This window comes from Paramormyrops kingsleyae, chromosome 3 (genome assembly GCF_048594095.1).
Source record: "Paramormyrops kingsleyae isolate MSU_618 chromosome 3, PKINGS_0.4, whole genome shotgun sequence".
Classification (NCBI taxonomy): domain Eukaryota; kingdom Metazoa; phylum Chordata; class Actinopteri; order Osteoglossiformes; family Mormyridae; genus Paramormyrops; species Paramormyrops kingsleyae.
In genome coordinates this window covers 40,241,743-40,259,526 of record NC_132799.1, presented here as the reverse complement: position 1 = coordinate 40,259,526, position 17,784 = coordinate 40,241,743, and the positions used below count along the sequence as shown (strand labels likewise).

Here is a 17,784-nt window from a genome sequence, read left to right as displayed (position 1 = left end):
TTTCCCCTATGGCCCATCGAAAATATCTCCCTGTGGTTTTACTATGCGGCACCTTCAATTGCCGGTGCAGAAAATCACTTCAGAATGCGAAAGCCATTTCTTTTTCCGAGTCGCTCCCTTTCGGGGCACGACTGCAAGAGAAGTTCATGCAAAGGTCCACCCACCCCCCCACTTAATGATGTCCACGGTTTGGAAACAATAAAAGGCAATTTTATTTCCCTCTCTGGAGTGTCACTATGCAACAGAGGGGGAAAACACAATAACAAGTGGACGGGCAGCAGAGACCCCCTCTGCTGGCCCTCGTAAACAGCGACCGTCATGAGTGTCGCTGGCCTCCTTCAGGATTGAGCAGAGAAGGAGCCTGTTCACCACTATTTTAACCTGCCCATCCACCCCCTCACCCAGCGCCATGATTTTTTCTATATGTATACTTAACCCCTGTAGCAGACAGAGGTGCCCATAGACAACGACCCCATATGTCAGTGTCTCCTTGTTGGGACTCAAGGTCTGACAATGCTGCCAGACAGACTGTGAATCTCCATCAACAAGCTGCTATGGTCGCTTCTGGGAAACCAGACTGTGGCCAATCAGATTAAAACAAAAAGATCAAGACATACGCTGGGCGCTGTTGGTATTTTACACCGCCTACCTTTCTGGTACCGCCTGCCACTTTTTGATTTTTACAGCATTTTGAATGCAACTCACTCTGGTACAGAAGGAAGCAGGGGTGGCTGGGGAGGCAAGGGGGGATAAGATGGGGGCAGAGCATTTGCAGGACCTGAGATACAGATGGGAGGGCATTCGGAGGACTTGGGGATAGATGGGGGGTGGGGTCTGCATGGTTTGATAGTGACTGGTGGCTCCTTAGGCAGCGCGGAGCTGGCAGGTCACAATCAGCCCCAGTAATGGGGTGCAGACAGACTTTTTCATTCTGTAATCACATGTTCATTCATTCAAAAAAAAAAATCTTCTTATGTTCTTACTATTCCATGATGTAAGGACACAGCCCATTTCTTGGCGAGGGTTTGTTTCCCCCCACATATGCAGGTCTAGGGGGCCTCATGCCCTACAGGAGGTTTCTGGGACAGGGGGGATGAACATGATCCATATTCCCAGCATCCAAGTCCTAATTTTCTCTTATCACATATATGAGACAAGAAAACTCAGACCTTGATCTTCATTGGTAGTTTAGATTGTATCTTCCAATGTGAAGTCACATTCACTAAAGTTTTGCAGGTACTTGGCAGTGCTGGTGCAAGACGGAAGCCTGCAGAAATCATTTGTGTTACCAAGCAATTTTCCCATGATCCTTTGCCCACTCTGACTCCACCTTCCCATGTGCATCCGACAGGGGTCGTCCGTCAGGTGAAGCCCATCGTTGGACCCCTAAACACTGTCCTGAAGCTGGCCATGAACTATGTATCATCTGGAGTTGTCTCCCACCGCAACATCATCAACGTGCATGTCTTTGTCTCTGAGTTCTGGTTCTGAGCATAGAACCTCTTCCTTACAAAAATGCAGACACACCATTTCCCCCAAGACCTCATCACCCTCCAGTATGATCCCCCATCTCCTTCACAGATGTGGTTACTGTGACGACGAGAGCATGAGACTGCTTGCACTGTGTGTTACACCGTCTTGCTACTGTTCACAACGGCGTGAGGAGATTCCTCCCCTTTTGCTGCTTACATAATACGACGGGACATCACAGCTGTGGTCCCAAGCTCATCCCACCACACCTTGCACCTTCTCTTTGCATGCCCCCTGCAGTGTGTGTCTTCTGAGCGAGTTCAGAAAATAGCCAGGGAAGGAGAAATCAGGGGGAGGGACAGTGATGCAAGAATGCCCCCATGCCTAGGCTCCAGGGTGTGACATGAATCACCAAAAAAAAAAAAAAAAAAACGGGAAAGGGACAGAAAAGGGAAAGGCGATGAATAAATGTTGCCCTTTCAGTGTGTCCCAGTTCATACCTCCTAGTGTTGCTAAAAAGTTTGTATTTTATTTTTAATAGTGCGTCATTTCACATACAACAGGGCAGTTCGGCAAACTAAGACTGTCTGGGGAAAAAAACAGTCCCAGCACCATCTGAAATTTGACTGGTCCAGATTTGCACAGAATTGGCCGGTGAATTCACTATAGCAGTGTTTCTCAATCTTGTGCTCAGGGATAAAAAGATAGTACACATTTTTGCTTGGTCCCAACTCCCAACACATCTGTATCAGGTAGCCGGTATTCTGGATTGGCTGGCAGCTGGACAGGAACAAAAATGTGGACTGTCTGGGGTCTCCAAAGATTGGATTGGGAAACACTGCTCTATAATGCAATCCATCCTTACTTAATGTGCAGAAGCTTAATAATTTGGGTCACTGAGTGATTGGTGGGTACTGCCATGGATCAGCACTGTTCCACTTCATGACCACCTCTCCCTGGGTGGCAGTGAGGTTCCTCCAGGTATGTCACGATTCTTCCCACGGTCAGAGAGGTGGAGTTCCGGGAAGCTGTAAGTGACCCCTAGTGTGTGGATGTATGTGTGTGAGGTCACTGAGGTCTCTGTGAATCAGTTTACTGGAATCAGTCACCAAGACTGGACAGGAGGCCGACTCGGAACCGTCACATCACATCTGTTGCCGCCACATCACCTGTCCACCGCTATACTCAGGCTCAAGACCAGAGAGCTCATACCTTTGTACCCAAAGGCACTAACCATGAAAAATGCCAAAGGGAATCTCATTAGCAAAGGAGACTAAGGGGGGACATGATCCAGGTATATAATATCCAAACAGGTTTGGATGCTGTTCAACCAAATAATTATTTTAATATTAGTTCAAATACAAGAACTCATGGCCATGGGTGGAAATTAGCGGGAGAACATTTTAAACTGGATTTGAGAAAGCACTTCTTTATACACTGTGTAGTTAGAGTATGGAATAGTATTCCTGTTAGTGTAGCACAAACAAAAACCCTGGGTTCCTTTAAATCAGAGCTACTGTAGATAAGATTTTAACAACTCTGAGCTATTAGTTAAGTTCTCCCCAAATGAGCTTGATGGGCCGAATTACTTCCTCTCGTTTGCAAATTTCTTATGTTCTTACTATTCCATGATGTAAGGACACAGCCCAGGTAGGGAGGACCAATCAGGGTTGAGTGATGCATCAATTGTGTGCAGTCATGGGGGGGACATTAACTGGCAGGAACGTCTGATTAGAGGACTGGAGGCACAAGTGGTTAGGAAAAGGTCCCATTATTATTATTATTATTATTATTATTTCAAAATACAGGCAGCATTTTTGCCCTCATTACTGAGCAGCCCCTTTGTATTACCCTCACTCAGTGTTGTCACCAGCAAAGCCACATTCCTGATGAAACCCACCAACTCTCTGGCAGCCTTATTGGAAACGGCTGGTGTGACCACCAAGCAGTCGGGCCGGGTAACATGACACTGGCCCTTAGTGAACAATAACCCGGGAAAGCAGAAGATACTGTGTGGGGGGGTACCCATAGCCCTGTTGAGCCTCAGGGACAAATGGAGAATGGGTTCCGCTCTCCCCGGCACCGAGAAGGGTGGGTGCGTGGGTGCTTCAGACCACAGTGCAGGAGCGTCTCTGGCATTTCGCAGAGGTAATTAGGGTCAGGTCACCTGATGCATTCCAGACCTTTTATAGCACATGATGGATGGATGGCAGCTTTCTGCTGAAGCAAAAATTAATAAATAACCATGGGCACCAAAAATAGAGTTAGGCAGGATGCTGACAAAATGCTTCTGGTTCTAACATGCTACCGGAGGATCTGTGTGCAAAACAGGGGGCAGCACTCTGGCATTACGTGTGGGGTGTGACAGCAGACCCAGTGCACCTGGTCTGGGGTGTGCCCCCCCCCACTGCAGCCCCACCTCCCCAAAACCCCAGTGCATTCTTCCCCCATCTGTCTGTCTCCTCTCTCGCCTGGGTCTGTTTTTTTTTCCTGGCTGCCTGCTCTGCACTCTACCGCAACACATGTTATAGGATGTAAGTGAGTTCTTTTAATAAAATATGGGCATCCCTTTCTTATTTTGCAAACCGCCGTTTCACATTACAGAAACACAAATATTTTGTAGACATCTCCAGTGGAATGACTGCTCCCTCCATTTTTTTTTATTCTGTCTGAATGGTTGGCTTCAACTATGTGGGGGATACCAGGTATATTGCAAAAACCCCCCCCACAAAAGCGCATTATGTTTTTGTTAAGCAGCTCTGAGTCCTTTTCAATGTATGAGGTCTGAACCACTCAACTTCCATCATCTCTCATCAATATCATATAACATTTAAACTAAATTAAAGGCTGCAGATAAACTCTTGACCATTTTCCTGAAATATGCATCATGTTGCATGGATACCTGAATTACATCCAGGGGTCTCATTTATAAAACTTTGCGTAGAACTCAATAAAAACTCAACCTAAAAATACTAAAAGTGTACGTACGTTCAAAAGACGAAAATGACGTACGCAAAGACAAAGTCAAATTTATAAAAACGTGCGCATGCACACCTGCAAGCAATATAAGCTTTATAAATCGCACACTACCTGGGATTGTACGCATGTGGATTTGCCGCATATTCCGCCCTCTACACGCCCACGTTCAGTCATACATGGTAAATGCAAATCACCTCATGCGTATTTAAGCCTCCAATGTAAACCTGAAAAACTCATGGCATCATGGCAACCGAGGGGAAAGGTAAGAAGAAACTGAGATAGATGTGCTTGTGGGTGAAGTGGAAAGCAGAAAAGTCACAGTAGTGGGGTGACAAACAAAAAGAAAGGCAGTGAGTGGCAACAGGTAACCAATGCTGTGAATGAAGTGAGTGCTGCAAACAGGACGGTGCCTGAAATCTGAAAGATCTGTAAGTGATAATAAAAAAAGAATTGCAGCACATCGAGAGAGCATGTCTGCTCCCTATATTGCTGTGTTCTAGGATAAATGAGTCATGTGTTGAACCAGGCCATTGTGCAACCATGTCTGTCAGGACCATATCAGCGTCACAAATAACTTGCACATTTAGAGAATGCACATGTTTTCTTTTCACGTAAATAAATTCGTTTTCATATGGAGCACTTATTGCAACGTGAGTGCAGTCAATTGCGCCAATTACACTGCACAACAATTTTTTTGAAAGGTTTTGCTTCCTGAAAAGTTTTTGCTGATTGTGACAGGTACCTGGTGGGTATGCACAAATATAGTTCTGGTTTTGCTGCATCACGTATGAACTCTGAGAAATAGACAGTTAACTGTTTACCGGCAATAACGTATTTAATCACGTTTATGATTCTCATACGCTATTAAGTTCAACATAATTAGAAGTGTTTTGTTCTTGATTTCTGTTTATATTCAATATCAGGTGCATCATGTTGCAGTGCCCAACAGTAATCAGCAGAAATTTTCATACCTGGTGCCAGCAAACACTATTCCTGCAGTCTCGAACTAAGCAATTCAGCTTTTGTTCTCAGCAGACCCAAATCTCTGACAAGATCATTTAATTCTGACCGTGTTATGAGATGTGGATCACCTGATGAGGGAGGAGGAGGTAAGGAGCATGCACTGATTACAGTGCGTTGTCACACCCTCCACATGACAAACCACCTCAGGGATGAGAACCTGCGTACAGCTATGGGACAGGTGATACCTCAGTACCACACTAGTCCAAATGGACTAGTGGGAGATTTTCTTTTTTTTACAGAGGCTGGAGTACCAACCCCTAAGTTATTCCCTGTAAGTTGCAGGACCTCCTTGCTGGACCTTGTAGATTAACATTATACCAAAGGTGAAAAAATTGCAGGTTAAGGGCCTTGCTCAAGGGTCCAACAGAGTAGAATCAGTCAGGGCATTCTTGGGATTTGAACCAACAACCTTCTGATTATTGGTACAGAACCCTAGCCTCAGAGCCACCACTCCAATGAGCATAGTTCAAAATTTGGATCATTGTCACTGCCAGTTCTCTGCATTGCAGTTTCTTTATCTGGTTCATCTAAGGTCCATTACTCTGGTGGTTTCGGAATGAGAAGACTGTTGTCATGTGGTCTCATTGCTGAAGGCACATTAGGGTATTTAATTGACATTAAGGGCCTTGCTCAAGGACCCACAGACATGCTGAGGCTGGGTTTGAACCTGCAACCTTGTGATTACAGGCACGGTCCACTGAGCCACACACTGCCACACTGGAACATCAGCATCTGTTCTCTGGGAAATTATGAACATGGTAACAAATCAGGTAAATTTCTAGCTAACCAGTTAAAAATAAATAAAGAAAAAACAACTATATGTGCTGTTAAACACTTAACTGGGGATACAGTGTATGACCCTGAAAGAATAAACAACACTTTCAGGGACTTTTACAAATCTTTATACTCACCACAGATAAACCCATCTAAAGACGAAATTGATCAGTTTCTTGATAGTATAACCCTTCCGAAATTATCAGATAATCAAACGATGGCACTGGATTCTACGCTGACACCAGGTGAACTCCAGGAAGCTTTGAACAGTATGCCCAATAATAAGGCTCCAGGCCCACGTAGATTACTTAATCTGATAGACTATTCGTGCAATAAAAACTTTCAAATTACATTATTGTTTCTAGATGCAGAAAAAGCATTCGATAGAGTTAGTTGGAATTTTTTATTTGCAACATTACACAAATTTGGTTTTGGAAACTCTTTCATAAACTGGTTAAAAATTTTATATAGTTCCCCAACAGCATATGTTAGGACAAATGACCAAACATCCTCTAGTTTCTGTCTCAAGAGGGGCACCAGGCAGGGATGCCCTCTCTCCCCCTCACTGTTTGCAATTTATATTGAACCACTAGCAGCAGCAATTAGACAGGCTATAGTGATTAAAGGCATTAAATGCAAGAATGAGGTAATTACATTAATAAAGTCTTTCCCAAGAGTCTCTAGATGCCGTAAACGTGGAAATGAGTTGCGTTGTGAATCTGCGGTCGATTACTTTTTCTCAAGGACCCGGATGTGTGTCACACTAGATTGAAATTGAATTTTCGAACTGAATTTTTCGAGGTAGGATAAATGCTATTTCGAGTTACTGGAATTCAAATTCAAACTATTAAATTCAGATTCATTTTTGTAATGAGGATAACTGCAGATTCAAATATACAAAATTCATATTCAGTTTCTTGTGGCACAAATATCAGCCCATACGCCATCTCTAAATTCCTTTGGAAAGATAAGCCCCAGTGTATTAGCTTAAAAACGCTGCAAAGGACAATTAAAGGACAAAGGAGGACTAGATCTGCCTAACTTTCACCACTACTTCATAGCCAACAGTCTTCAAAATATCTCAGGGTGGCTAAAACATACCCTCTTAGATGAACCTTGGCTAGACGTAGAACAGGCACTATGCAATAACATAGAGATTTCGGATCTACCATTCATTAGCTCAAACATCAAACGACATGAATGCTTCAAAAGCATCAGCATCAGCTCTTCTCTGACAGCATGGTGGGAGTTTCTAAAAACGACTGAGTCTTCATTAATCCCATGCAAACGTACTCCCATCTGGAACAACCCTGACATATTACTAAGCAATAATATGATAAATTTCCCGGATTGGAGTTGTAAAGGTATTAAATACTTGGAACATATATTCGAAGAAATAGATTTTATCCCCTTTGACATATTAGTTAAAAGATGTGGGATTAACAAGAATAGATTTTTAGAATATCAACAAGTTAAATCTATAGTAAAAAGGAAATTCAAGTCTAAATAAATCAAATTACAAATACCACCAAGTGTGGCAGAATTCCTTAATCTCAAACCCCCCAAATTATTGTCTAAAGTATACAGGACACTTTCCAAAATGGATGAATCAATATCCCATCCTATTGCAAAATGGGAGGCAGATTTATCAATCAGGTGGGACCACAATTTCTGGTCTACGACATGTTTAAAACCTTTGATCTGATTAGAAATCCCAGTTTACAATTAATACAATACAAAATCCTGCATAGAGTGCACTATACAGGGCATCGGATATTCAGGATGGGTTCTACATCTTCTAACAACTGCTCACACTGTCAAGAGGATACACCTGACAATTACATCCATGCTCTTTGGTTCTGTCCACCTGCTCAGATATTCTGCCGCAGGATTTGTAAGGACTTATCAAAGTGTCTGAAATGTACCATTCCAGCCTCTCCTTCAGTCTGCTTGTTGGGCGACCTAGATGGTGTCACTACAGAGATTAACACAACCCACATGGCTTTCACCGCTTTATGCATTGCTAAGAAGATTGTCCTCATGAACTGGAACAATAAAAATAATCTTAATATCAACCAATATAGAGACAGTTTGCTGGACCATATTAGTCTCATTACAGCTTCTGCCGCCACATTAGATCAATCTCTCTGGGCTCCTTTGATCAGCTCCATCACCTAGTGGGGGTAGGGGGTCGCAGGTTTGTCCCGCTTCGGTCTTTGTTGCTAGCATGGGGGGGGGGGCATATGGGTTTGGGGCGTCTGGGGGTTCCCTAGGGGTGGGTTTCTGGGGGGGTTCAGCATTGGGGCTGTGGTCCTGGACTGAATGGAGTTTTGGTGGCTCTTGGGTGGTGTCTTTCTGGCAGCTGCATGCAGCGCTGCTGGGATAGCCTGTGCCGGCGGACGTAGGTTTTCCGGCCTGGCGGCCGTGCTGCTCCTGGGTGGGTCCATGGCGGGTTTGGGGTTCTGGGGGCGCTCTGCCTCCGGGCTGGGGTTCCGGCTGGGCTGGGGGGGCTTGGGTCCTGGTGGGTGTGTTGCCGGGATGTGGGTTGGCGAGTGCACTGGGGCCCGGCCCCGGCACGGGGGCCTTCGGCGCGTCGGTGAGGCTGGGGGTCTCTTTAGCTGGCGGGGAGGTTGTTACCATCTGTCCGCAGGTGGTCCCTGCCACTCTGCAAGGGGGTGGGGGGGAATCCAATAGAGGAGGAGAATGGACTGGGTGTCTATTGTCTTATGTAGTCTGGGAGTTGACTGAATGGTGGGGTGGGTGTAGTTTTTCCTCTGTGGTGGGGTCCGGTTGGCCGCCCCGGGCTCTGTGGTGCCCGGTGGTGCCGCTGCTCTGGGCCCCAGTCTGGATGGGCCTGGACCCCCCGCCCTGGGTGGATTTCGGGGAACAGGGGTGCTTATGGGGGTCAGCGGGGGAGCTGGCTCCAGAGGGGGGGTACTTGCCCCCCCCCCCCCCCAGTCCTTTCCTCCCCATCCCTAAGTGCTTCCCTCCTCCCGCTCAGTCACTCCAACACACATGTAGGGCTTTGAGGTGCAGGTGTCTCGCTGGGATGCAGAGGAGGTATTCCTCCTCTGTCCCCCTGTGACCACCTGTGTCTCAATCACACATCACAACTTAGACACTCTCATTACTTACTCTCTCATGACTCATACTGTACATTTAGGGCCTTGGGGGTGGGCACACGGAATGGCGTCCAGAGGGTGGTCTGTTCACTCAGCCTTACCTCTGGTGCCAGTGCCCACTTCTGAATTTTAAGTCGCACATAGACACTGAGGGTTCTGGGGAGGGGCCGAGCTGACACCAGCTGCTGATTGGCAGAGGGTGGTTAGCACCATGCCCTTCCCCTGTTTTAAAGCACTTTAGAACAACACGCACCAACACCACATATGAGCGGGCGGAGGGAAGCATGGGGTCTTTTCACACCCCCGTTCTCTATTCGCCAACTGGAGCTGGGGGCTATCCAGTCGGGGTCTGGGCTGGCTGCTGCGGGGTACGGGGTGGTCTTCTGGTCCCCACACCAGAGGAAAAAAAGAGGTCTGGTGGCGGATTGCCCCTCTGGGGGTGGTGGTACCTGGATCTCGGAGTATAGAGTATATATGGGGAATGTGAGTGTGTGTACGGCGTTCATTTCTGTGTCTTCATGTTGGGCGAATGGGTGAATATTTGTTTATGTGTGCATGAGGGTGGGAACGTATGCTTGTGTATGTGTGCGCCTGTTTGTCTATACGCATGTGTCAGGTTGGGTCTTAGACTCCACCTGGAATAACATCTCAGGCTCTATTCCCCCCCGTCACACTCCCTGCCGGTGGATGGGGCCCCCGGCTGCCGATGTGTTGGTGGTTCTCGATGTCCGGGGTTGGATGCTCTGGTGTGTGCTGGCTCACTCACGGCGGTTGCCTGGCGGGGCCTGGCCCTCCCAGCTCTGTCGGGCCCCGGCTGGGTGGTGGGGGGGCCCTTGGATCTCTGGGCCCGGGGTCCGGTCTGCCCTGGTGTGGCCGGCCGCCGGCGGGGCCTGCGTGCTCGCCGCCACGGCCCCCTGGGGCTCCTGCGATGTGGCTGCCGGATGGCCCCCCTCCGGAGCGCTCCTCTGCCCTTTTCTGGGTGGGGGCTGCAATTGTCCCTGCAGTGGTCCTCCTGGGGTTCCCGTGCCCTGGGGGACTCGGGATGTCTGGGGCCTGGGTCTCCTCCGTGTCAGCTTCATGATATAATAATTTTGAAGGGACTCTTGGTTAGCATTTTAATCAGTAAGTGAACCATTTCTGTTTGCGAACTCCAGATGTTTAGTAACTGGTTATCCTAGACTAAACCAAGTAATTGCAGAGGGGACATAAACTTCGAGCCAGAATATATAGAATGATCTGGTCAGGTACAGGAAGGAGTCAGGTACTGGGGAAAATTGACTTTTTAGTTGTTGTTGTAGTACATTGTGTTATGAAAATTGTTGTTATGAAACACTGGCATCCTGTTTCTAAATCCCAGAAGTTTGACCTAATGCACCAGATCTTCCAATAATGTAGTATCTAAATTATACAGTGACACAAGGTTATAAAAATATGGGATGTCACTGATGACTTTAGCACTATTCTCTTTTCAACAAAACATCTATTGAACTTTAATTAGTCCCTCAGACATATTAAACAAATATATTCTTCAAACAGCATGTTGTTTATTGACAAAAAATGCATCACATGTTAAATGACTTTGGATTTGATGTTTCAGAGCATAAAATTAAGGAAAATGCCACTAAAAATGAAGGATCTTTTATTCTACTTAAAATGTCAGCATATATCTATAGGGCTCATACTCAAAAGATGTGGTTATGCTGGCAATATTTCAAAGGGAGAGGAGGTGCCTTTTGAAGTATTGGAAGATGCTGTTTAAGTACTGTCCCTTTGAATTTTGAATGTTTTTTTTTTTCCTTTTGTGCTCTAAAGAAACATCCTTACTCCAAAAATATTGCTTATATTAAAAACTCATATGTAATGAATGCCATAATGGCTTGAACTGAAAGACTGACTGAACCATGTCCCCCTCCTATTTCCCCAATATTATTTGTTCATGTGAAAAATTATCAAACTTAACAGCCAAGGAGGCTAGCTGCATTAGACTGTGATCTATCTACCCAGGGCTGTTCCTAGCTCATGTAGCACCCTAGACGAGCATCAATGTCTGCTGCCAAAATAAATCCACAAAGGATAAAAGTTTAAAAAAAAGCTCATTGCTTAATATTGTTTAATTTTGTGTAATGCAATTAATTTATTACTTAACATTTTTATAGAACTAAACCATTAAATAAATAATTACAGCTATTATTAAAAGCACTTATTTTGTATATTAAGTTATAACGTGTTTGTCACATCAAGGGCAAGGATGGAGGCAAGGGCAGAAGATTACAATACAGACAGGGCAAATTAAATGGACGAGGGGACAAAAAAGGGAGAGGAGAAACAAGCAGGAACACAAGACACAGGGCATACTCAAGACTGCACACACAGATAGTAACATCAATGACTGGACTAGGGGTGCAGGACTAAATGACGCTTTATACAGGGCATATGAGGGAGCAGACAAGAGGCACCTGGGGTGATCCACATGAGGGCTGTAACCAGAGGTAAGATTAAAAAAGCAACTCATTAGGGCCACATAAGGGAGAGAACAAGGAAGGGATGCAGGGCATGACAGTACCGCCCCCCCCCCAACACATGTAATCTGGGCATGCGAGGCTGACCGAGGAGGGGACCTACAGAGACCATACAACAGGGCAAGGGACAAAGGGACCCAGCACCAGGGTAAAAGACAGACAAAGTGTAGGACCAGAAACGCAAAGAAACAGGCACAAACAGGCCAGAAACTGCCCTGACAACAGACAAGAAAGACGCTGAGACAGGGGTCAAGGATAGGCAGGGACTGGAACAAAGGATTAACTGGACAGGCAGGAGACAGCAAAAACGCAAGACAGGACATGAGTAGGACACATCAGGGCAGACACCAACAGATCTGGACAAGGCAGGGCCAAACGCTAGACAGGCACGAGCAATGGACGAGCCACAGGACACTCAAAGCCAGCACCACACACACACACACACACACACACAGGAGCGACAGGGAAGAACCACAGAAAGAGGGGCAGACTGATGGGAGGACCAAACAGGGCATCAGATCAGACATGAGACATAACCATGTGAATAAAACAAATGCAGGCAACACTAGGAACTAACACACCATGACATGCAGATGCAGACAGAAGGACACTACCATCATCACAGGGGAACAGACCAGGGGCCAAAACCTCCAATAGAGACTAATCAACCACAGACACAAGGGCCAAAGGCAGCATGATTAGGACCAACCAAAGACCAGACTAAGGACAGACCACCAAGACTGAGACATGAAAATTGGGTACAGGGTAATCAAGACAGGGCAAGGCATCAGGGGATTCAAACTAAAGGAGACAGGGGGAAAACAGCCAGGAAAAAATGGGGAAGACATGAGTGGGCCATCATGGCAGCCAGGAATAGTGTGCCCCCGTCTCCCTCTCAGGGAGACCAAGACATGGCCGGCCCCCTTGATATTGGAGGCCATCATTTGTGGCACTGTATCCACAAATGCAGGAACTCTACTATGCAAAGAAGAAACCATATCTAACTATGATCCAGAAACACCTTCGACTTCTCTTGACCCAAGGTCATTTAAGAAGGACTGAGGCAAAATGCATGAGATCCACCCAGAGGTCCTCAAGGCTCTGGATGTTGCAGGGCTGTCCTGGTTGACACGCATCTGCAGCATCCCGTGGACATCGGGGGCAGTGCCTCTGGATTGGCAGACCGGGGTGGTGGTCCCCCTCTTCAAGAAGTGGGACCGGAGGGTATGTACCAACTATACGGAGATCACACTCCTCAGCCTCCCTGGTAAGGTCTATTCAGGGGTCCTGCAGAGGAGGGTCCACCGGAAAGGGCTGCCCTTTGTCACCGATTCTGTTCCTAACTTTTATGGACAGAATTTCTAGGCACACCCAGGGCGTTGAGGGTGTTCGGTTTGGTGACCTCAGGATTAGGTCTCTACTTTTTGCAGATGATGTGGTTCTGTTGGCTTCATCGGACCGTGACTTTCGGCTCTCACTGGAGCAGTTTGCAGTCAAGTGTGAATTTCAAATTCTTGGGATGAAAATCAGCACCTCCAAATCCGAGACCATGGTCCTCAGCCGGAAAAGGGTGGAGTGCTCTTCCCGGGTTGGGAGTCCTTCCCCAAGTGGAGGAGTTTAAGTATCTCGGGGACTTGTTCACGAGTGAGGGAAGGATGGACCAGGAGATTGACAGGTGGATCAGTGTGGCGTCAGCAGTCTGTCATGGTGAAGGAGCTGAGTCAAAAGGCAAAGCTCTCGATTTACCAGTTGATCTACGTTCCTACCCCCACCTATGGTCATGAGCTGTGAGTAGTGACCGAAAGAACGAGGTCGTGAATACAAGCAGCCGAAATGGGTTTCCACCGCAGGGTGGCTGGGCCCTCGCTTAGAGATAGGGTGAGGAGCTTGGTCATTTGGGAGGGACTCAGAGTAGAACCGCTGCTCCTCCGCATCGAGAGGAGCCAGATGAGGTGGCTCGAGTACCTGGTCAGGATGGCTCCTGGACGCCTCCCTGGTGAGGTGTTTCGGGAATGTCTCACTGGGAGGAGACCCCGGGGAAGACCCAGGACACGCTGGAGAAACTATGTCGCTCGACTGGCCTATGAATGCCTCAGGATTCCCCCGGAGGAGCTGGACGAAGTGGCCAGAGAGAGGGAAGTCTGGGTTTTCCTACTGCTGCCCCCGCGACCCGACCCGGAAAAGCAGTAGGAGATGGATGGATGGATGGATGGATGAGGCAAAATGGAAAACTGTCCTGTCTACTGATAAATTAAATTTTTAATTCTTTTTGGAAATCATGGATGCTGCGTCTTCCTGGCTAAAGAGGAGAGGGACCATCTAGCTTGTTATCAGCGGGCAGTCAAAAGCCAGCATCCGTGATGTATGGGTGTGCATTAGTGCCCATGGCTTGCGTATCTTGCACATCTGGGAAGGCACCATTAATGCTGAACAATATATACAGGTTTTGGAATATATAATGCTATACAGACAACTTAATTTTCAGAGAAGGCCTTGGATATTTCAGCAAGACAATGCCAAAACGCATTCTGCATGTATTACAACAGCATATCTCTGTAGTAGAAGAGTCCGGGTGCTAGACTGGTCTGCTTGCAGTCCAGATCTGTCACCCTTTGAAAATCTTTGCCGCATCATGAAATGAAAAATATGACAAAGGGAACCCAAAACTGTTGAGCAGTTTAAATCCTATATCGGGCAAGAATAGGACAACATTTCAGTTTCAAAACTCCAGCAACTGGTCTCCTTAATTCCCAAACATTTACAGAGTGTTGTTAAAAGGAGAGAAGATGCAACACATGGGGTATGCCCCTGTCCTAACTTTTTTGAAATGTGTTGCTGGCATCAAATTCAAATTGAGCATATATTTGTGATAAAAAAATTCTCAGTTTCAACATTTGATGTGTTGTATTTGTTGTATTTGCAATTACATATGGGTTCATGTTGATTTGTAAATTATTGCATTGTTTTAATTTATGTTTTCCAGCTATTTTGGAAACATGTTTGTATGTATATATTGTAGTGTCTGAAGGTCCTGGGTAGTGCGGCAGCAACAAAAGATGGGGAGACTTGCTTGCTTGTTCTTTAATTTAGCTCCTAAAAGGACTGACACAACCTAACACCTAAACACCAGGAGGTCTAATGCTGGACTGTAAAATACACATGGTGGGTAATTTTACCTTTCCCCTTGTTTTTCTTGATAAAACTCAGCCTTTTGAGCAAGCTATCTGACAGCCTATTGCAGTGTGTTAGATTCCTGTTTGACTGTTTCCCACAGCTAGTCGTTGTTCCTAAATTTTCTGTTTGGCCTTGGTAAGCGCCCATATATTCTCTATGGGGTTAAGATCTGGTGACTGACCAAGCCAAAATATCACTGTAATTAATTGAATGGCATTCCAACCATGAATTTGTTGTTTTTGCTGTGTGTGCATTATTTTGATGGAAAATGGTCTCGTCAGTCATTTTCACTACACAAATTATTTAAGCTTGGAAGCAACCTTATCCGTAATATCTTTTGGTCCTCATTTGCGTTAATGGACTTTTCACATCGCACCAACTCATCAATACCAGATGCAGCGAACACCCCAATACCATTATCTCACCTCCGCCATGTTTCACAATGGTGGACAGGCATTTGGGGTCGAATTTCTCACTTGACCTATGAAGACAGCGTTCGGAACCATCGGCACGCAGCTCCCAACGTGACTCATAACTCCAGAGAACACGCGAAAGCCGTGTTTGCCCAATTTTTTTCTCCAGCAGTGTGTGTGTTTTGATATGATGGTCACTTTATAGAGCGAAATTTTAAAATTACGACAGTTTAAATTTCATCACAGTGACGGTACACAGCGTAATCATCCTAATGATTTAATGGGTTATGATTTGGAAGTTATTCTAACCACAAAGTCCCACTGAGTTTCTATTTGAAGGACCTATTTTAGCTGGTGATAGGGATATGCGTCCGTTTTATGTGGGTTTTATGGTTTTTAATACGTTTGCAAACAAGCCCAATCGGCTTCTAATACCAGTTAAATATTTTCAAATATACAAATTACATTTATACAAATGGAAATTCACGCTCTGAAAATATTACACCGCGAATGAGTGAACAGCAATATACTGCGTCGCCGCCTCTTTGCTATCAGCCAATGGTATTACAGAAAACATACGGGAACTCGAACTGACAACAAAGATGGCGGCGCCCGCTGAAAACGTGATGGATTTCTCTGTCAAACTTAATGAAGTTAATAATGAAGACTTTGATGATAGACACTTGTACATTTTACAAAGTTTAACGAAGGCTTTTCGGGAGCCGGAGTTTAGGTAATAAATTATTTCTTTTCACAAATAACGGTAGTTTGTGAACATGAAATATAGTGTGCAAATTACCTAATTTGAACTTGAGCATTTGGTATACTAACACATCATAGAACGGATTTCACTTATTGGTGTAATGACAGTCGTCTTTTACCTCTTCTTTGACGGGAAAATAGCATCCTAGTTACCACAGGAAACGCGCCCTTCGGATTCACTTGACAGTTGACTCAGTCAGGCTTATTTATTTTTCTTTTATTTTTACACGGAGTTATTCTTCCTATAGGACACCTTTTACTGTCGTATTTTTGTAGTAACAGAACCGTAATAATATCTAAATTAGGAATTTCGTTGTTTTTTTTAACAATATGTTTTTATTCCCATGCAACCTAAGCAAGCGAATTGTATCTGTTTCAGATGCTGCGTGGAAAAAGATGTTCTCCGGACGATGATGGAGGTCTTATCAAAGCTATTTGAGGAGATCCGTATTCTAAACCAACAGGAGCTGGCCTCGGAGCTAGGATGTTTGTGCTTGCATCTGACAGCAGAGTGTTTCCGAAGTCAACGAAACGCCTGCGTGCAGTGCTCTCGCAACCAGACCTTAATGAGGTACAGTAGGATAAGAGCTTCGGAATTCCGGTATCACTCAATTTGTGATTGAAAGTATTGTGTTTCGTGTGATGTGGCCTGCCGTATTTTTTGGGGAAAAATTAAAATAAAACGAAATAAAATAAATGCATTTTATTTTTTCTGTGAGTAGGGGGTTATGAACTGAACCTAGCCTCTTCAGTCGTTTTATGTGCCTCACTCATACGTCGTTTTGGACAAACGTGTCTGTGTGTCTGACTGACTGACTAAATAAATATATATGCTACAATGACCCGGAGTAAGCCTTAAATTTCCAGCGATTATTATGTTAAAATTTTGAGTAACAATTCATGTAAAAGATACGTGTAAAAAAATTAGGCCTACACCGGTCTTGGTCAGTTTCAGAAGCTGCCGTACTGAGATATATAAACTTGAATATGTCCAAGTCAAACTAGGAAAAAGATGCTAAGAAATAAAAAAATTAGGAACAGTTAGCTATTACTCAATTGGGGAAAAATGCACGAAAACCCCTCTTTACTTGCCCATGCCTGAGAATGTAATTTTAGTTAAGTTGCTTAATTTGTTGTGATTAGATGAGGTGTAAAATTATATATTTAAATCAAGAATAATCATCCTTCATTTTTATTCTGTCAGCAGTACCTATTACTTTATGTCACCTCTGGGGTCTATGAGGTTTTTTGCAAAGTTCTTTTTTTGTTGTTCCCTTTTTCAGACATGGGGAGGGGGGACTGAAAAACAAAGAAATACAACCCATGTGTGTTTTTTTTTTATCGCAATCTTGAGCAGAGTCTATCACATTGAATTCCAAGAAATGTGCTAGATGTAAATTTATATTTACTGCATATCTAGGCTATATGTATGAAATCAGGTATGCCCCATGTTTACAGTATGTGTGGCCGGGTTTGGTGTTCCAGGCACACATTGGAACACGCCACTCTGAAACGGGGGAATGGTAAACTTTGGATGACAGACTTCCC

At 45.1% G+C, this 17,784-nt stretch overlaps 2 protein-coding genes across 4 annotated transcripts in view; both read left to right on the top strand.

Annotated features, from left to right (window-relative positions):
- The window catches only part of LOC111858599 (fibulin-1-like), a 30,050-nt gene extending 25,717 nt beyond the window's left edge, over positions 1-4,333 (top strand). For both annotated transcript variants that reach the window (XM_023840508.2, XM_023840507.2), the window contains exon 17: positions 1,352-4,333. In XM_023840508.2, the coding sequence (XP_023696276.2) occupies positions 1,352-1,491 (140 nt within the window). In that variant the 3' untranslated portion in view covers positions 1,492-4,333. The remainder of the gene's footprint in view (positions 1-1,351) is intronic.
- Positions 4,334-16,031: 11,698 nt separating this feature from the next.
- atxn10 (ataxin 10) overlaps positions 16,032-17,784 on the top strand; it is a 50,695-nt gene continuing 48,942 nt past the window's right edge. The window contains exons 1-2 of one of the 2 annotated variants that reach the window (XM_072710288.1): positions 16,032-16,207; positions 16,616-16,807. In XM_072710288.1, the coding sequence (XP_072566389.1) occupies positions 16,077-16,207; positions 16,616-16,807 (323 nt within the window). In that variant the 5' untranslated portion in view covers positions 16,032-16,076. The remainder of the gene's footprint in view (positions 16,208-16,615; positions 16,808-17,784) is intronic. The other variant, XM_072710289.1, reaches the window with a different exon arrangement.